We start from the raw sequence: 21,790 nt of genomic DNA on the forward strand, positions 1-21,790 counted from the left end.
AATTACAAAAAAAACAAATTTAATCGTCTTTTCCAATCACATCCCGTGAAATTCTTTAAAAACGCATTTACTTAATTACAATAAAATATTGATACCCCTTTATACGAACTTTGTGTGAGCCATTTAGACATATTTTTTATAATTAAATTTCAAATCATATAGTTCAGTAGATTTGTAAAGTATTTCCCGTTCCCGGTTTAAAGGACCACTTGATAGTAACCCATTTCACTCGAAAACAAAATGGACCTGAGGTAGGTGGGGGTTCTAACTTGTAATAGGCTTTGTGTAAAGGTATACACTTAAACATTTTGGTGTAACGTTGAAGTGTAATGCGTTTGGCAACGGGTTCGTGTTCATGTTACACTGTTTGAGTAACATTTTCTCGAATGGAGAACTCGTCATCGAGTTATCAGTTTTTCAACGAACGTCGTAACAAACAGTGTGTACATTATTTTTTTATAATCGTAATGTCAAATTTAAAAATCGCCATTACTGCTTTTATTTTAATGTATTCTATTCACAAATAAATTTTAATTAAAATAAGTAGAAAATGGTGGCAAATGACATGATCACTTGTGGCTAATATTATTTAAAATTAAAACTATATTAATAATATTTTTAATATAGTTTTAATTCGTATAGTTGTTTGCACAAATACCCCGAGAACAAGAAATTTTAGTGCAATTCAGAAAATTTATATGCATGTCATCAATAAACTTTGAATATTTGCTCATTTTCAGAAAAGTAAAAGAGATATATCTCTCTTATAAAATTAAAAATATTTATCGAAATATTTAACTAGATTAACATTAATTAGACTCGATTCACACAAAAATAAAATAAACATTTTTCATGGCCGTACGAAAAATTCAGCCCAATGTTTGGTATAAAACAATTTATTTCATAAAATAGAAAGTATCATGACTAAGAGATAAATTTTCTACTTCCTAATTGGATTTTAAACATACGATTATTTCTATAGTGTTGGTCAAACTCTATTCTGACCCAGAAAATGTCCTCGTTTGAAAGACATATTTTAATAGATATCCAAATTACATCTCTATACTAATTCATTAAAAATTTGTACCAGGAATTAATAAGGCACGCTCGACAAGTGCGACATATTTACCGACATTAGTGTTGTGTTACTATCTATATTGTTTTACAAATATCAAAACCGGTACCAGGAATTCATGAATACCAATGTATGCGATCGTATGCTCAGGTGTCTCGATAAGGTGTCCGGTGTCTCGTTAGTGATTTTCAAGTGGCCGCCAACATAATTCGATAAAACTGTTCAAACTATCAATGATTCTCATAAGTTCCTGGTACTAAAATTAATATGTTCACTTGAAACTACATGATTAACACCCATTAAGTCGATCATTTAACGTATATTTTAGAAGTAGAGGACTTTATCAATAATCAGTACACATTAGTCTATTTTATTAACAAGTTTAATAGTATTTATTTGCATTTAGTTTGTTCACAAATAATATACAGACGTATAAACATAATATTTTTTGCAAGTATTTGACGGTTGGATTGAAAATTGTTTAATTTTAAATTATAGTAGGATTAATTAATTAAATAGTAGTTAATTATATATTTATACAAATTTTTCAATGGTAAATGAATAATAACATTTAGTATGCATAGTAGTACAATACCATCAATATGCTATTTAAAAAAAAATTAAGTTCTTAAGAAAAGCAGTGAAGTTGACTCCCTAAGTATTATTTTACAAATTAAACAATAACGAAAAATAATAATGCTATGATCAATTAATTCATTTTTTAATGCGTTATAAGTTTTCAAAAAAAAAATTATGCATAATTAAGGCACTATGTTATAGTAATTAACTTAGCATACTGTAAAAATTGTTTATGTAACGTTTGAAGAGTGGTTATTTATACTATAATGTAAATACAGATGTTAAAACAATACATTCCTTTTTTTGATTTTGAATACTTTATATAATATAAAATAAAAACTTAAATGGTATAATAAAAACATAGATCACAGTGCAATTGTATAATGAAAAAAATTGTAATATGCAATAACAATAAAAGCTTTAAGCACTCAATTTCTTAAAAAAAAATTATTTAAATTATGCTAATAGAGATCTCCACAGTTGAAGTGGTCAACACTGAAAAACTTAAAAATAAAACAAAATACTAGATTTAAAACAATACAAGCATCACATTGGAATAAGCCATGAAACAAGTAATTTTTTATTAAATAATTTGGTTTCAATAGGAAATGAAGATCATCTCTGACACGTGACACAGTACCGTGTCATCTTTTAAATTCTTTGAAGTATTATTTAACTTCTAACAAATTATTAAACGCAATAAATTTTTACTTAAAAAAATTATCTTGTTGATTCTAATAAATATTATCTTTAATTATTCATTATTTCTGACTCGTTGATATTTGTAAGATTTTTTTATAAATTAAGTAAGGAGTAAAATTAATAAATTGCAGTACAAGTCGAGGATGTTCCAGAACTGTTTCGTATCACAATATTTTGAAAGTTATAATTACTTTTTTATATTCGATTCCCTATTATGGTCACCTATTTTAATATCAGAAACCAAAAGTTAGTTTTAAGATTAATGGCATTCTTAAATCAGGTTTTAAAATTAAATAGAGTGAATTGATGTAATTGTACAGATAGGAATAGTTGTAAATACATACAATTTATTTCAAACTTACAATTATAATGATAGTAACACATATAAGTACCAAAAATTTTCTATATAAAATAAAATATAATATTATAAGAGAAATAATTAATTATAATTACGCCAATTCACCCTAAATAATATGTCTATTTTTTATTTCACAATTTTAAATGTGTACACCTTAAATGTAGAAAACTTTTAGTTAAACTATTGATTTTCATACTTTGGCAACTTTGTTTTTTAATTAAATGTCTTACTGTGCAACCTAAAATTGTAACTAATTAATTACTAAAAATTGGAGCAAATTTTGGAAAATTTATGGTTTTTTAAAGTTTTCCATGTTATATTGTCAGACTTAGTTATTTTACAAAGAAATGTATGTAATTTTACCAGTTAATCATAGTTACACTCAATAAATAATATAAACATTTAGTGCACGTTCACTTCTTGACAATTACTGTTATTATTAACAATTCGATTCTGGTAAGTAAAACGAATATTCTGCAATATTAGAATTCTTAGACCTATTATCTATTTGATGATATTCGATAAAAAGTTCATCGTTGTCTACTAACTTTCAATTAAAGAATTTTTCAAACATTACCTATAGGAACTAAGAAGAACTTATAACTTTCGCATAAACAGTACTTGTATGTAACTGAAATCATCTGAAAATTACAATCATCACTGTCTACCATTGCCGTTCACTAATTTTAATTGCTTAATTATAGATAAATAATTATCAATATATATTTATATATATATATTAAAAATGCACATCATATGAAGCTCAATCATAAAAAAATAAAAAATCTCAATGACAAAATGTTGTATATCTTGTGCATGAAAATATAGATTTCCATTTGCTCTTTTTCAGTTCTCATTTACTTTACAACACCCATGCGATTTATTCATTTTTACTAAATATATTGTTCCAATCTTATGTATTCACATAATAATTTTATACACCTATGCAATAATAATAATTCTTTTTAAACGAATATCATTAACGGGAAATCGTTGCGTTCAGTTCTGATCAAGACATCGAGCCTAACACCGACATGTAAGAGCTGTCGGTTGTTTTAGTCTCGCTGTTAGAGCGGGTGGGTAATATTTGAACATCACTTCGGCCGTTGCTGCTACCTCCACCAGATCCTACTGGTGAATTCGCTAGCGAGTTATTGTTACTACCATTGAAGTGGTTGCTGTTTGCCAAACTGGAACTGCGTCTCCTCTGTCGGTTATGCGAAACAGCAGAAGGCACGCCGCATTGGCCGGTCATCAGTCTCATTTTGTCGTCCCTATGATCAGATTCGACCTGCGCGCAAAATAAATGCGGTCGGTTATAACAATAATGCTGAATTTTTATGACGTAATCGTTATAAGTACGATGACTCACGGTTCTGAAATTCACGTAAGGCGATAGCCTTTCAGAAGTATCTGAACCACAACTTGAGCTCTCTGATAGGTCAGTGTTAAATTTTCTGCCCGCTCTTGGCGAAGAAGGGACCGTTTTTCTAGCACACATTTGCGTTTGGATGTGATCGCATACCCTACGAAATCGACGTATATTACCTGCGGACAAATTTATAAACGTGCAAATGATTACTACTTGACAGCTCCATACTCTGAGAAGTTGGGTAGATCCGAGTACGGATATGAATAATAAAAATATCTCTAAATTGAATTGCATCGAGTTGTATGAATTGTTTGACGTGTGAATTTACCTGAATGAAGAGTGAATACAATGGCAAACAAATAGTCTCTGGTTGAATTTGAGTTCGTTACATCTGAGAGATCGATTTGGAAACGTACTTGTCTTTGAAACATCGCTGTCCCTCCTGTACCTCTCCTATACTCGACTCGAAACGATAATGGGCTCGTGACAGTATGGCTCAGCTCTGATATCTGCAAAATTAAAATGGTTGTAATTTGGTTTACTCCCGAAAATAACTTTATCAAAAGAATAAATTACTGAACTTTAGCAATGATAAGCTGGAAAAATATCGCTAGCGCAGATAATACATACGTTAATACTAAGCTGATTGTATATATAATCCATTTATAGCCAATATACTGTGTCGAAAAGTTACACAGAAGATAAGAGTCATTCGGTTATGACGGAGTTAGCGTTAATAGGCAAATATTGAAAAGGATCACCGAGTTCCGTTAATAATTCTAGTTATAGACAGTGCGATTAAATATCATTTTATGGCCGGAAAACTAGAGGGATGAATGGAAAAATCTGAGGGATGCTACATGTACTGCATGCATAGTGTACAAAGTCATAGCCTAAGGCCTATAGACTTAGTCAATTACTTGCCACAAAAGTACAATATGTGTGCACATGCAAGCAGCAACATGCGTGCCGTTGTTATGGAAACGTCAAGTTTAAGGATTTATATCAGTTTTGCAGCAGTGGTTCGAAATTCTTCCATACACCAATCTGACAACAAAACCCACTCAGTCAGTACACTTGCCTATATATATATATTTCATTAATAGGCCTTGTAGTTTAAAAGTTGTGGTTCATTGGGATAACATGTTAATATGAATATATATATNCAACAATGGTAACGTAGTCTAAAATATATCTGTTAAATTCAATATATTTATTTAAAAAAAAAATGTTTAATACTTATGAATGTTAGCGAAAATTAATCCAATTTAATAAATAATAATAGTAATTACAGATGAAAATAGGACAAATTTCATATCGTATATACAGCGAATGTCAAAAAGAAAATTTTCCTAGGAAACAGAATAATAACTAAGATGGAAAACCGTATTAACGAGTAGTTTGTCTATAACCTTTTAGCATGAATACACACTAACTAGACATCAAAGAGTTCACACAGGAGAGTAGCCATAACAGTATGTAACATGTAAACAAAAACAAATTACACAATTTATATGGTTGTTTATAAATTAGATAAAATATTTAATCAATTAACTGTAATGTAGCTCAATAAAAATATAGAAAGGTTCAATTATTTTTATAGTATAAAAAACTATGTAAATTAATTACATATTATGTAAAGTTCTTGGAGTTTTTCCCAATAGTAGTAAAACTTATTGAAACTAGGATTTGGCCAATACAGTGGTTTGCCTAAAATGTGTTTTCATAGAATTTATAGGTCTGGTTACACTTTGATTTTTACGCGTTATGATAATTTGAGTTTTCTATGACGCTGAAATTATGATAAAATCTACTTACCGATAGTAAAGCGTGAATCAGGTCAGCTTTGACGGTGGATAGAGGTTTACCACTTATCAGAATAGTAAACGTTTCGTCTTTTTCTGACGCCATGAGGCTGCCAAACCACGACCTTTTAGTCATTTCTGGAGAGGATTCGGGCGTAGGTTTGTACACATTATCTATCACATCCACTGAAAATATTATACACGTTTAATTGTTTTTGTGTCACTAACTGTATGTACCGATATTTTGGTTACTCACGCTGAGGTTTACGCCTATGAAACTTTGGGGAACCTAAAACACTATTTCGTATGGACGTTAGTCTTGATTTCCAGTGATTCGATAAATGTGACGGTGACTCGGGTGGGGTACAGGCAACTGTTGAACACAAACAATACTATATGTAATTTATAGTATATGGAGCTTAGTGACAACAAAACAAAGGTAATGTTTTTTATTCGATTTAATACAACTGAAACGCGGTTAAAAAATAGGTTTTTTTTAATTATCACCAATTTCGAATGATATGAAAATAGGTTTCATCTAAATTAAAAATAAACATGTATCTGATTTAAGATGAATTAATTTTACTTGAATTTGCAGGTGGATGTTGCATGTCAACTTTAGCTTGCTTAGCATGATGCACTGGCGATGGCGGCACAATCGGTATATTTCTCACTATACTGTTGTTCATACTGATAGTATCTATACTACTACTACTGCCTCCGCTACTGTTGGAATGATTATGTGATGATATATAGTTGCCATGTGAGGGAGTCGTGGGTGATTTTGTCGAAGGACTTTTATGATGATGGTTGTGGTAACGATAATTTGTAGAATTAGATCTGAAAAATAAGGAGTTTAATTAATTAACTAATAATTTTGATTGGGTATCTAAGATAAATTCATTAACCAGTTAATATTTTAAAGTAATTATTTTATTAATCAACTTAATGAATTAGGCTATTATTTATTAGTATTATAAATCTTTGACTTGTATTAAAAAACTGTGAAGTCATAAAAATGGTGTTTTCTGATATTTTATGATTTGTATTAATAAGGTTTGTTTTTAACAATTAAAAAATGTCATTAGTCATCGTGGTAATTTTTAATTTGTTGAATCAGTTTTTGGAAAATATTGGCATAATTTATTATTTAATAGTCAAACATATTCTGATTAATATTAACTGTTTCTTCAATAATTAAAAAAAAAAAGTATTATAAAAGTAAATGTCTAATATTTTATAAATAGGCTTTACCTTTGAGGAAGAGGTGACAGTATACCAGCTAGTGTCGAAGAACTAGCTAAATTTGAACCTAAATTTCCACTTGTCGCATTTACGTTGTTGTAGCTGCCCCGTCTGTAATAAATGCGATTTCTATAAAAAAAAAAATGTACACAATTAATATAGTTTTTTGGTATTAAGGATTTTCTGTAACACTATGAAAAAATTGTTGTTATGCTTTATCAAAAAAAGTTACATTAAATATTTTTGAGTATATTTTACTCTCATGACCTTTATTTTTAAGTTATCAGATTTTTTTTGTATATTAACAAAATAGTTGGGTTTCTCACCTTAAAAAATACTACCCAGGATATTATGTACAAATACTGTTAATACTATATTAATGTAAATTTAAAAGTAACAATTCTTAGTTAAAACTATGTATTTAAAATACAAAACAAAAAAAAAAATTAACAGAAAATCTACTTGACCCAACTATGTATTTATTTATTTTATCTACGTATTGTATTAAATAAATAGTTTTATCTTTATTATTGTTTACTAATTACAAGAACGATCGATTTTTTCGTCGATTTTGTTACGTTACCGTATACAAATTCGACGAAAAAACAAACTTTAGCTTAGACAATTAAATTACACCAATAAAAATTAAACTTAAATCTTTCAGTATCAGTTACTATACATTTTATTTTGTGTAGCAGTTGATCCCATTATTTTCCCACGGCATTCGATTGATCAAGATTGTAATAGTTAGAGTTACGATGATACGACTTATAAACGTAATCAACAATAATTAAAATAGTTGCATTAAATTTTTCTTGATCTAGTGAGGTAATTTAAACGATTTTAACATCGGTGCAAATCTGAGAAGATATTAATTATTAACATGGTATATATTTTTATAATACTTGCAACAAATAGTATTTCGTGAAAATACATTAATAATGTCAATGTACTATAGTGTAATACACTTTTTTTGTCATAAATCACTTAATTAATCGAAAATAAAAATAATATTAATATATTTTTTTAGTTTCAAGCTTTTTTTAATTTATCAATCGTGAAGAATATTTAATGTTCATCCATTATACCTTATATGGTAAGTTTATTTTACAAGTGGCACCATAGAAAATTAACCATCTTATTTAATAGGTTTTAACCTAGTTAAAAAAGTTTCTAGCCTATAACAACTCTTGGACTAATATTTTAGAAGTTATTAACTTTTTTATACAAAGGCGGAAGGAGGAGGAGTGAAGCCGAGAAACTTATAGTGATAGCAGCAGCACTTGTATCTTACCTTCAGTCACTGTTTTAAATCAATAGTATCAGTAGATATTTCTCAGCTGTTCTCCTACTACCGCGATAGGTATAAATATGCTAATAACTTCCGATATGCTTGTCCAAATGTTGGAATTAACTAGTTATTTTCTAAATAAAATTATTAGCTAATAAAAAATTCAGTTAATTATGTACGTTATCGTTTAAAAAATTAATATTAGGACCCCTCTAAGATATAAGGAATGATTCGAAAATGTACTTAATAATAGATAAATTGATTCAACTTGTAATTTTCTTAATTAGATTTAATAAATAAGTTCATTATGTATGTTGCCATCTTAAAATTTTAAGTTAACATATTTATAATATAATAGATGAACAAAAAAAAGTGTAAAAAAAAATATGAATATTTTTTTTGATTAATTAAGTTCATACCCGTTGTCAAATTTTATGGGTAATGCATGATAAAAAAAATATACTGAAAAACCATCACCTACAAATTTGTTTACATTTTTTTCCGCATTAAAGTTATTTTCCGCGATATTATGGAAATTTATTAGAAGAAGCATTTTCCCTAATATATCACCTGTCAATATATGTAATGTAACCAAAATACAAGTATAAATTTCATCTTAAAACGTTTTGAACGAATTTACGTTAAAACCGTCATAAATTAGATACTTAAAGAGATATTTAAATCGAAATTTTTTCTTTTCAATATTTGATAATTTTCCAAAACACCTGCTTTTTTTAAACTTTTTATTTTTATCATTTTAAAAAAATATATACAATCTGTACAAATTATTTAATAAGAACTTAAAAAAATATATTATTATGTACAAGTAACTTTGAAAAAACAATAACTTATGGAGAGACCGCCCGCCCAACTGCGGATTCTTTAAATCTACATTAAATTAAAGCTAATACAATGTATTTTATGATTTAAAAATTGAAACTATCCGAAATCTCTAAATTTAGAATTTATTGATCATTAAAACTAAAAATCATAACATTTTTAATGAAAGTGGCAGTTTATAATTTTATTTTTAATGCGCATCGAAGGGTTTTATGACAATGATTTCAATACTGTCAGATATCAAACAATACTAAGCTAAAATGAATATAAAAAATTCTTCATGGTCGATAATTGGAAAAAAAAATATGTAGCCAAAAAATCAGTATATATTAATATAATATTTATTTTTCGATTAAGTAATTGGTTCATGATAAAGAAAAACCTTAAATAATCGTAGTCAAAATTAGATTGATCATATTAACTATATTAGGATAGATTAACAATATGCATCAATTTTTATAGATCGAATTACAATAACTACATTGACTTCCGCAAATCCATATAAAAGTTTTACTACATTTTACCTAATTAATTTCAATTGAATTACAATGTGTTTCTATTATTTTATTTCTCTCTCAAATGAAAACTTAAAAGAAATAAAGAAACTTCAATTAATGTGTAATCTTTTGGTAGCAGATAATGAAAACAAATACGTCCATACAATTATAATAAAAAATGCGTTGACGGAACCGTGATTTGACTTTTTTTTAACGTTACCTAAATTTGATTATAAATAATAATGGAGAAGAGTTATGAATATTAATCACTTTCAGGCATCAAACATGGTATAATTAAAATGAAGTTTTCACTTAATTATTATTTCATTTTAGACCACTACTTCAATTAGTTACACAACGTAATCACCATAATTATGTTGAGTAAATTACAAAAAGAAGAACAATACACTAAAAAAAAATTTATTGGCATAACATTGAATTTATATCAATGAAAATATGTGATTCGATAATTAGGGTAAAATAAAGATAACTGATAACAACAGTTGCAAATTAAAAGATACTTCTTATTTTTGACTTTTAATATAGTTATTGAATACAAGGAATTTAACACATAAATATACATAAGGTGAAATTAAATTAAAAATTTTTTTTTTTTTTAATTTTGAAAATAGTCTAAAAATAAGTTATTTTTATTCATAAATTTTTAAATAATCAGTTTTTAGCACATTTCTTAAAAATTAAGATTAAATAACTAATAATGATTTTAGGACAACATATAATAATTGAGTTACAAGAATTTTAATACATTAAATTAAAATGTAGGGTGAGTGAAGTATGTGTTATAAATATACACCAGTACGAGCTCTACTCACTTGTGCACATACCCACTCTATACATTAAAATATTTGTAACTTAATAATTATTCATCATAGATTAGTTGTATAAAGTTGGATTAATACAATTGATTTTTTTACTAATTAAAGTGGTTCAAAATAAAAGAATCAAATATATTTAATCTATTAGTAATGCTACTTAACATTATTTCCCTCAATTTTTAATTTTCTTAATTAATAAAATATATAATTTGAGGTTTATTCAAGTATTATTAATATGGGGGTAATTTTTTTATGAATTACACAACTCTATGCGTATTAGTTCGGAAGTTATCAACATTTTATAGTAATGGCTACAGTTGAGCCGTTTGTGCCTACGAGATTTTTCATGTGATTTTTTCATTGTTGTCTGGTATCTGTGGGTCTATTTTTGAATTTTATATTGGTGTACTAATCTGTTTAGCGTACTAAAACACGATGTTTTAGTGCAACTATTAATGAGAAACTAAAAATCGTATTTTTGAATGTGGGTGTGCAAAAAAATATTTATTAGTGTACTGAAGTTTTTGATGAACTTTTTAGAATTGAACTAATTACTGTTATCATTCATTTTCTTATGAAAACGTATAACCTTATAAAGTTTCCAAAATAATTAAATAAGACAAAAATATAACATATTAATATGCTTGTATTAAAGTTATAAATAATTTAGATATTATTGAAAAAGGTCAAGATAATGATCATAGAAAAATGAGATTAAGTATAACAGAAGATCTGTTCATTTTTATGTCACAAAACTAGTTACTATGTTTTCTAGTTACATTAATAAAACTTCAGAAGACAAAAATTCTGAAGTTTTATTTGAAAGGGCATTTGTATAAAAATTTAGACTAACAAAAGATGTTGTACTAAGTTTAATTAATGAACTACGCCCATAAGGGTTATAAGTATTTTTCCCTCATCTCAAAATATTTTAAGATAACTATATATATTATTTCTATACAATTTTATAAATTTGTAGAGATCTAATTTGTCAACTGAAGAGCTGAGTTCTCTAGTATCCTAGATACGCATAAGTCTACTAGACATTTTTATAATATAGAATTAATACTTAATTTTTCATGAGGATTTTTTGCGGAAACTAATATGATATAATTCATGAAATATTTCTTGCTTAAAATTTAATTATTAGTTTGGATGAGAAGCTAAGGTTTGTGATAGTGTGCGTTTGTTTTTTACGACTATCCGTAAAAATTCTCAGTTCTCGATGGATCGATTTTAATAATGAATACGTCAATATAACCAAAGTTTAATATAGTTGAAAATATTGTCATAAAAATTGGAAAAGACCCCTCAATTTTAAAAATGTTGAAAAATATCTCAAAATTACGTTAAAATAAAAAGAAATTTTCAAGAAAATTTTTTTTGCCCCAATAGTTTGATTTAAAATTTCTGTTATATTTTGCCATAACAATTAACTATCTTGCATAGAAGAAGACAATCCAAATTTTTTGGTATTTAATTTAGGGTATTTATGATCAAAATCAATTAAAAATGACCTTTTTCACATTTCATTGTGAAAAATAACACGAAAAATTAAATTAAAAACATTAACCAATAAACTGTAACAGATTTTTCATGAGTAAATTTTGTTGCTATCATAAATTATATTAAGTATCAATGATAAAACTAATATAAAATACAGCACAGCCAATATAATTTAACACATCATCCTAATTATTGGTTTAAAATGACATTAGATTAGACGATGTAGGATTAGAGCAAAATTTTCAGACTAATAAAAAAAAATTCAAAAATATGAATTTTAAATTACATCATAAAACTGTAAATTAAATAAGCAACTTACTGTAATATCTGTTTGCGGGGTGTAGCAGGGGAACCAGCACTGATTTGTGAAAAATTGCTGTCGATGTCATCGATCATTTTGCAAGTGTCTACTCTTTTTTTGGGTGGGTCAAAACTATTTTTGCTAGTATTTTTAACTATCAATGAGTCATCTTCATTAGCTGGCCTTCTTTTTTTGCGTTCAAGTAATAAAAAATATATAACTTTTTCAGTATTGTGTCTAAAATTAAAGACAAAAATTACTTATTTTCATTTTCAAAAAAAAAAAAAAACTCAGAGAGACTAAAATAAAATTAATACATAGTAGTCAGTAAAAATTTTCTTCTATGCTTTACAACGAAGGGCTTGGTGCAATAACTAGATAAGTTTAATTTTTCTAGAAAATAATTTTTTGTGAATTTTGAATAAATATGACTTTTCTATCTAATTCTGGAAAAAAACGAGTTCTATTCTTTTATTATTTGTAGAGTTGTGATATTTAGAAAGATTAATTTTTCAAACACCTTTAACGAAAAAATGTTAATATAATTGCTTCTCCTGAAAAATCCTGAAAAAGACATGGACTTATATGATTGTTGCACCAATCTCTTCAATTAAGGTGATGTATATGTATTTTTAAAATAATAGTCAATTTTTTACTTTGATTTAATTTCAATTACACAAAAAATTAGCTATTGTAAGACAAATTTTTCATTTAAATTTTACAATTATTTTTAATATTGATTGCTTTATGTGCTATAATTATAAAATTAAATATATATATATATATATATATATATATATATTTAAATATTTCTAAATCAACCTACTCGACGCTTAATAGGGCGGCTATAAGTTTTTCCCGGTCTTTAAAACAACCAAGACTAGAAATGGCCTGTAGTACGTCGGTATCTAAATCACTGGCGGACGGAATTATATGAGTTTGAATAATGTCAATCATAGACATGCCTAAGTGCACTTCTCCTTTTCCTCCGGCAGTAACCCATGGATGTTTGTTGATATCCTTTAACTGCAAAAAAAAAATTGAGTTATAATGTAAGTTCGAAAAAAAAAATCAACTAATAGCTACTCTAAATTGGACAATTCATAAAATAGAAAATATTAAAATTATAAAATATAGTTATTTATCTTCTTTCGGTTTTAATTAAAAAATTGAATGATTATCAGATTGAAAAAATGTAAACAAACCGTAAGTCGTTTTTCTGGATTAACTTCAATCATTCCTCGAAGTAAGTTTTGACAATCAGGCGGAACAAAATGTGGTATGTGGAAGACACCTTTTTTAACTTTTTCTAATAACTGCCTCAAATTGTCATCGTCAAAAGGTAGAGCGCCTACTAAAAGAGCATACAAGATAACTCCACAAGACCAGACGTCTGCTTTTCGTCCATCATACTTCTCACCCTATTTTTTATAAAAAAGTTGAGTTGAAGAATACTCAACTATTAGAATATTGTAAATAATAGTTACAAAAATTACAAACCCGAATAACTTCAGGACAAGCATAATGAGGTGAACCNATAGTAGTCAGTAAAAATTTTCTTCTATGCTTTACAACGAAGGGCTTGGTGCAATAACTAGATAAGTTTAATTTTTCTAGAAAATAATTTTTTGTGAATTTTGAATAAATATGACTTTTCTATCTAATTCTGGAAAAAAACGAGTTCTATTCTTTTATTATTTGTAGAGTTGTGATATTTAGAAAGATTAATTTTTCAAACACCTTTAACGAAAAAATGTTAATATAATTGCTTCTCCTGAAAAATCCTGAAAAAGACATGGACTTATATGATTGTTGCACCAATCTCTTCAATTAAGGTGATGTATATGTATTTTTAAAATAATAGTCAATTTTTTACTTTGATTTAATTTCAATTACACAAAAAATTAGCTATTGTAAGACAAATTTTTCATTTAAATTTTACAATTATTTTTAATATTGATTGCTTTATGTGCTATAATTATAAAATTAAATATATATATATATATATATATATATATATATTTAAATATTTCTAAATCCACCTACTCGACGCTTAATAGGGCGGCTATAAGTTTTTCCCGGTCTTTAAAACAACCAAGACTAGAAATGGCCTGTAGTACGTCGGTATCTAAATCACTGGCGGACGGAATTATATGAGTTTGAATAATGTCAATCATAGACATGCCTAAGTGCACTTCTCCTTTTCCTCCGGCAGTAACCCATGGATGTTTGTTGATATCCTTTAACTGCAAAAAAAAAATTGAGTTATAATGTAAGTTCGAAAAAAAAAATCAACTAATAGCTACTCTAAATTGGACAATTCATAAAATAGAAAATATTAAAATTATAAAATATAGTTATTTATCTTCTTTCGGTTTTAATTAAAAAATTGAATGATTATCAGATTGAAAAAATGTAAACAAACCGTAAGTCGTTTTTCTGGATTAACTTCAATCATTCCTCGAAGTAAGTTTTGACAATCAGGCGGAACAAAATGTGGTATGTGGAAGACACCTTTTTTAACTTTTTCTAATAACTGCCTCAAATTGTCATCGTCAAAAGGTAGAGCGCCTACTAAAAGAGCATACAAGATAACTCCACAAGACCAGACGTCTGCTTTTCGTCCATCATACTTCTCACCCTATTTTTTATAAAAAAGTTGAGTTGAAGAATACTCAACTATTAGAATATTGTAAATAATAGTTACAAAAATTACAAACCCGAATAACTTCAGGACAAGCATAATGAGGTGAACCACAACTTGTCTCAAGCATACTGCCGTTAGGTTGTAGCGATGCCATACCAAAGTCTGCAATTTTAATGTTAGTCTTTTCATCAAGTAATAAATTTTCTGGCTTCAAATCCCTATGACTAAAAAAAAAACAATAATTTTAAGTGCAAAATGCGAATTAAAGTAATTAATTTGAATTCTAGAATACAAGGGTTATAATTTGTTTAGTTTAAATCAAGATCTGGATCATAGATTTTATAGATTAGGTTTTGAGTTCTAAAATAACGTATTTTGAAGTGACAGTTCAATTCAGCTTTTTTTTGTACTCAAAACCTGATTTCCGGGTCTTTTCAGTTTTCGTAATAAATAATAGAATAGAGTACGAAGATAGATGAGTGTACGACACTGATGTTGAGTCTGCTGACTGGGTATTCATATGCATGTAATCATACAGCAGTAACCGTGCACAGCTGACACTCCGGGTTAGCTGTGGGTATAGAAAGGCCGTTATTATCGAAAGGGAATAAAGGTAACACCTAGGTATGAGATGCAGACGAAGTGCAAGATACAAATACCAGATGTACTCAAAAAGAAGCCTAAAGTATGAGGTACAGACGAAGTGCAAGCCACAAATACTCTGAAATGTTGAGGATGAGAGTAGGTAGTTGAAAAAGGAAAAACAAAGACTTGATTTTATACAGTAAGCCGTACAGCGACAACCGAATACTGAGACTGATGAATGACACAAGGCACTGGAGTCGACTGACCAAGATGGCCAGGTCTTTTGGGTTTTTATAATAATTTGGACTATTGCCAATTTAGCAATAAATATTAATTGTTAGTCTCTAGAAGCGTATGTGCTGTCTGTATTTTATTATAATACAGATTATATTCTATATAATATTATATTCTCACAATAATGGTAATGTGACACCATCACATAGTACTAATTAAAAAAAAATTAATTTAACCATAGGCAAGAAATGTTAAGATTTTGTCTTGAGTGATATGCAAGAGAAATATTTCATAATCTTCTTCAAAATACGTTTTTACAATATATTTATTTTCATTATTTGGGATTTTGATCATTTATATACTCCGCACTCATAGTGAGTTTTATGTTTAAGATATTATTAAGTTTAAGATTGCCAATATTGAGTGTAAGGAGACTGGGCCTTCCGAAAATTAAGAAAACAAATTTATATTATTTTTTTAATTCATTATTAAAACAATTTTTAGGGGAAAGAATAAAATGAAATGTACCTTCCATAACGCTACAATATGTATACCATGTCACTAAAACTAAAATTATCAAAACATTAATCAGTTGAGTTTTTTTTTTTTGGAAGGAAATTATAAAATATTTGATTGCACAATATAAATCATTAAATTTTTGAAGTCTCGGGTTAGATTTTGGTATGTAGTTTTCTGAAAATAAAAACTCGTATTCCCATTTGGGTTCTAAATATTACAAAGGTTTCAAGAATTTCCTAAATTCCTCGTTTAAATCAATATAGTGACCCGATTAAATTATACTTAAAATTAATAAGCTTGTTAGATGAACATAGAAATAAAATATTTTTGAAAGGGATTCAAATTAGTTTATTTTTTAGACATTTTCAATTTTTTTTAAATTATTTAATAAGAGACTATAACTCTAAAAGATACATGCTCTTGGACAGTTTCTTTTTAAAGTTATTATTAAACATGATATTTATTTTTGCTTTATTCTCTGTATAACTATGATAAATTTAAACAAGACAAGGAAAAAATCATATATCATTATCAAAGTGAAAAATTATGAATGACATTGATGCCTTTATTGAAAGTCATACAAATTACCATGAAGTGACAAGGCAATAAAAAAAGGTTTCTATGAACTATTCAGAACAAGTTATTTTGGATGTTGTGTGATCTTGTACGAAACTTTTTTGAATTTTCGATATTATAGACCCGAATTCTTCGAAATATTGTGAAAAATATCATTTTTTCCTTGCTTATAAATTTTTTATTTTTTGAAATACTCTGGTATAAAAATAACTTAAGAAACTATAAAAGTTCTAAAAGAACTACAAAAGTCTTCTGATTAAGTTTCTAGGAAGTAATTTAATTTATCAAAAATTTTAGAGAATTGAAATCAACAGAAAGAATTTTTTACTTCACAATTCATTATAAGAAACTTTGATATTCATGCATTGAAATATTTTGAATTGTATCTTATTTCAAAGAGAACATTTAATAAAACATTGAATATTATCTATATTCAGAATAAATCATTCTTTATGCATTAATGATAGGCGAGAGCAATCATATAATACAATTTAACTTAATAAAATCATAAAGTAATCTAGAAAAACTTTAAGTTAGGCTGTATTAGTTTAATAAAATTTATCACCAATGAATATACTGAAAAAACGTTATATATGTTTACTTGCAATAAGTAGATATATATTTAAATAATAATGCAATTAAAATTTTCTTAAAAACGCAGACTTCAAATGAAATTATTCATAACGTTTATTAAGAAATAATTGTGTAACAATAATTTTTTAAATAATTTAGTTTATCAAACACTTACCAAATCAAATGACTATGACAAAAATCTAAAGCAGAAATGATCTGTCGGAAAAATCTTCTTGCTTCTTTGGGCGTCAGTCTACCTTTCTTAACCAGATAATCAAATAATTCACCACCAGATACATGTTCCAAGATTAAATACCTGTAAATGACAAGTATTTTTGAATCAGTTTATTTATTTATTTATTATTTATATGTATACATTTTAATTTATATTCAGGTTGAGTTAAATATAATATATTGTACCTCATTGTGAAAAAAGGGACAAGTTCTAGTCAATTACAAAAATTAAAACTTTTCCTTTTTGAAATGGCTTACCATTAATATTTAAATTTTTTACAGTGTGTGAACTACTAGAATCTATCTTTGTATCGAATTTCATAAGCCTATCTTATAAGGAAACAGAGATACGAGGATTAGAAAAATTGGGGTTTTTTTTTGCGTAAAAAACAATTTCATTGCTAGAACTTAGTCTGGTGCACTGCAGATCCTTCAGATGTAAATTCATAGGAATTATTATTACTTTCATTTTATCATAACAAATTTAGTATGATTTATTATATAAAACGATAATTTTCTAAAACTTAACAATATGGTATTATTGTTGATATCCTAAAATAGATTAAATCAGCATGGTAAGTATCTTTATTGTTGTCCATTTATTTTGTCAGTAACCATGAATTATTTAAATCAATAATACCATGTTGAGTAAGGTTAAGTAATTAATATTAACATATTACGTGTGGGTTGTACAATCTTAATTTATACGCTGAAACATTCAATAATACAAACAATATTTTTAAATAAATTAAATGAAAATATACATATGAACTATTTTTTTGTTAAATTGAATTGAAATTTTTTAAGATCGCTTAAAACTTATTTATGTATTGTAACATTTTATTTAGATTGATTAATATATGAAATTTTAAGGATTTTTAGCAATCAAAATAATCCCCTTAGACTGATTTTGATTGAACAAGATTTAAATCAAACTACATTAATACAAGTTTAGGTAATTAAATTTATAATATGTTTAAAAATCCCATAAAAGAATAAATTATTTATCTTATGAATTTTTCACAATGCTGATAATAATTTTTAAATTTATTTAAATATTTAAACGGAATTTAAAAATTTTAGCTTAAAAACATAATAAATAATAAGTTAGTTTAATAAAACATTTTTCAGATAAAATTGTTCTGATAACTAATTAAACTTTTTTAGTGATACAATTGCAAAACTTAAATAAAAAAATTACTTTTTACTATATTAAGTTCAATAGTAAGTTATAAAAACACTATTCCTTGTGATAATTTGCTTACAGTTATAGCTTATCGTTTTTCTGAATAAGTGGGATGATTTTTTCAATAACTTGTAATATTGTTGACTTTATGACATACAATATAATGAAAAGTGTGTTGCAAAATAAATTAATAAATTCTGCCCACACGGCACGAAAGGTCAATTTTAAAAATAAATGGATTATTATGCATAAGGGGAGACCACACAAAGATATGCCATATTTAGTTCTATGATAAATTATCACATTATTACAAGCTCTAGGTTATGATTTATTGAGGGTTATATAAGAGTGAAAAAAAAAACCATATTTATAAAAATCATTTTTTCTAGTGCATCCCATTATGCCAACAGAATTGCACAATTAATAATATTATTATTATAAACTATAATAAAAATTTACCAAATATATTTATTTTAGGCGAATTAAAGCTATACTTCTGGTAAAAAGCTCATTTCAGTTAAAATATTTCACGATTATCGTGTTATTACAAAACGTCATGTGTAATTACTCATATGATAAAATTACATGTCCTATTCCATGCTATTGGGTAATTACTAAAAACGAGCTGTGACAACCCCTCTCTGTTAACTACCTCAGGCAAACGGTTTTATGACAATCAAATTACAATTTATTCAAGTACTCTATTTTGGTGATAACTTCTATTAATATTTTAAGTATAGACGTAATATTTATACTTATAAAAATATTATAATAAATAAATTAAACCACTTGGCTCGTACTGTAATTGTGTTCAAAAATCTTTCCTGTGATGAAAAAAACTGTATTAATGTATATGTAATTATATTAATTAAATATTTCTTAGAATATATCACAGTATACAATATCAATACCATACTGCATTAATAGGACAATGTGTAATAATATATATTATTTTTCTAGAGGTCTACCACATGGGTTTATTTATTTTATTTGGTAATCCGACAGTCTTTTACTTAGGATTATAAACTGTAATTAAGTCAATATTTTATTACTTATAATAATCAAAGTTATATGTTTTTACTTTTAAAAATGTTATTCATTTGAATATCGTAGAACTTAGTAACAAAGTAGTAAAATGGTAGTTTACACAAAGTAGATAAGAAAAAATAAATAAAAATATAAAATATAACTTACAAGTATCGTTTATTTTCGTATACGTCTGATAATCCTAAAACGTGTGGATGGTCGATGAGTTTCATAATTGCTATTTCTCTTTCCACCTAAAAAATTATTATAGATAAAATTAACATATTTTTGAATAGGTTGGTTTATTTTTCAATATTCCAACATATCATTAAGTTTATATTTAGACAAGATTTTCCGTAAAATTCAAAATGTTATTATTCTATTGGATTAAATTAATTGGTTGACAATACGCTTTTATAAAATTACTGTATCTTAAAATTAAAATAACAATAAAAATAATATATTTTAATTTTCAGTGAAAAAAAGTGAAATTTTTAATTTTAAGAGATTTTAGCTTCGATGCGAAGCTGAGAAGGTATTGGTTTTACTAAGATGTGTTTTTTTTTTTTTTTTTTTTTTGTGTCTGTTACCACTTTTTCTCAGCTCTCACCGAACGGATTTCTTTCAACGATACGTCAAAAGATCACAAATCGTATCTAGTCGAAGACATTACCCTTCAAAATTGAAAAAATTTCCCTCGTTCCCCGTAAATGGGGGAAACCTCCAAAAAAATTACAAATTTAAAAATCGCTAATTTTCGAAATTTTTTCAATTTTTTTTACTTAAAAGTGCCATAACTCTTTCAAAAATAAACATATCAATATAATTTTTTTTTATATAGATGCATAATATCATTACCTTTTATTTGGTATATTTTTTTCATAAATTTAACCCTTAACCTGCCCACAAGGGGGGATTTAAAATGACAACTTTTTCACAAAAAATTAATTTTTTTAACTTAAATTTTGAAAATGTTCCGGAAGGTCTGACACTTTTATATATATCTTAAATTAAAGCTAATGTAATGTACTTTAATTTGAAAAAAAAAAATTTGACCTCTGGACTTGTCTTCATGGTGAAAACGGCTACCGAATGCTATTTTTGTGTGAAAATTTTCGATTTTATAATTTACATTTTTTACTTTAAAGTGCTATAACTTTTTAAAAAATGTATGGATCAATACAATTTTTTCATGAGAAGTAGTATTTATATACATCTTTCATTGGATATACTTTTTTTTTAAATCAGACTATTTCCCTATATATGGGGGGGCTTCAAATATAAAAAATGCATATAGAAAGTAGAACTTTTTCAACTTAACTTTTGAAAATGTTCCGGAAGGTCTGACACTTTTATATATATCTTAAATTAAAGTTAATATAATATACTTTATTCTGGAAAAAAAAAATTTCGGACTTTATTTTGTCTAAACGGTGAAAATGGCTATCGTATGCTATTTTTGTATTAAAATTCTCGATTTTATATTTTACATTTTTACTTTAAAATGTTATAACTTTTTTAAAAATGTATGGATTAATACAATTTTTTTATAAGAAATAATATTTATTTAATTTACTGTGAAAATTTTCGATTTTGTATTTTACATTTTTAACTTTATTATGCTATATAACTTTTTGAAAAATGTATGGATCAGTACAATTTTTTCATGAGGAGTAGTATTTATATACATCTTTCATTTGACATACTTTTTTTTTTAATTCGGACCATTTCCTATATACGAGGGGGGTTCAAATCTAAAAAATGCATGTAGAAAGTAGAACTTTTTCAACTTAACTTTTGAAA

General features: G+C 26.5%; 1 protein-coding gene across 3 annotated transcripts in view; it reads right to left on the reverse strand.

Annotated features, from left to right (window-relative positions):
* Positions 1 to 1,443: 1,443 nt before the first annotated feature.
* Positions 1,444 to 21,790, reverse strand: part of LOC126899072 (serine/threonine-protein kinase BRSK2) — a 40,101-nt gene continuing 19,754 nt past the window's right edge. Inside the window, exons 3-15 of one of the 3 annotated variants that reach the window (XM_050673610.1) lie at positions 20,156 to 20,241; positions 17,717 to 17,857; positions 15,128 to 15,278; positions 13,613 to 13,828; positions 13,234 to 13,433; positions 12,426 to 12,644; positions 7,146 to 7,265; positions 6,478 to 6,731; positions 6,148 to 6,264; positions 5,905 to 6,077; positions 4,415 to 4,595; positions 4,087 to 4,262; positions 1,444 to 4,005 (exon numbers count right to left, since the gene is read on the reverse strand). In XM_050673610.1, the coding sequence (XP_050529567.1) occupies positions 3,724 to 4,005; positions 4,087 to 4,262; positions 4,415 to 4,595; positions 5,905 to 6,077; positions 6,148 to 6,264; positions 6,478 to 6,731; positions 7,146 to 7,265; positions 12,426 to 12,644; positions 13,234 to 13,433; positions 13,613 to 13,828; positions 15,128 to 15,278; positions 17,717 to 17,857; positions 20,156 to 20,241 (2,316 nt within the window). In that variant the 3' untranslated portion in view covers positions 1,444 to 3,723. Of the gene's footprint in view, positions 4,006 to 4,086; positions 4,263 to 4,414; positions 4,596 to 5,904; positions 6,078 to 6,147; positions 6,265 to 6,477; positions 6,732 to 7,145; positions 7,266 to 12,425; positions 12,645 to 13,233; positions 13,434 to 13,612; positions 13,829 to 14,453; positions 14,654 to 14,832; positions 15,049 to 15,127; positions 15,279 to 17,716; positions 17,858 to 20,155; positions 20,242 to 21,790 lie in introns of all 3 variants that reach the window. The other 2 variants (XM_050673611.1, XM_050673609.1) reach the window with 2 other exon arrangements.

This window comes from Daktulosphaira vitifoliae, unplaced genomic scaffold (genome assembly GCF_025091365.1).
Source record: "Daktulosphaira vitifoliae isolate Bord-2020 unplaced genomic scaffold, ASM2509136v1 Scaffold_2, whole genome shotgun sequence".
NCBI classification, from domain to species: Eukaryota; Metazoa; Arthropoda; class Insecta; order Hemiptera; family Phylloxeridae; genus Daktulosphaira; species Daktulosphaira vitifoliae.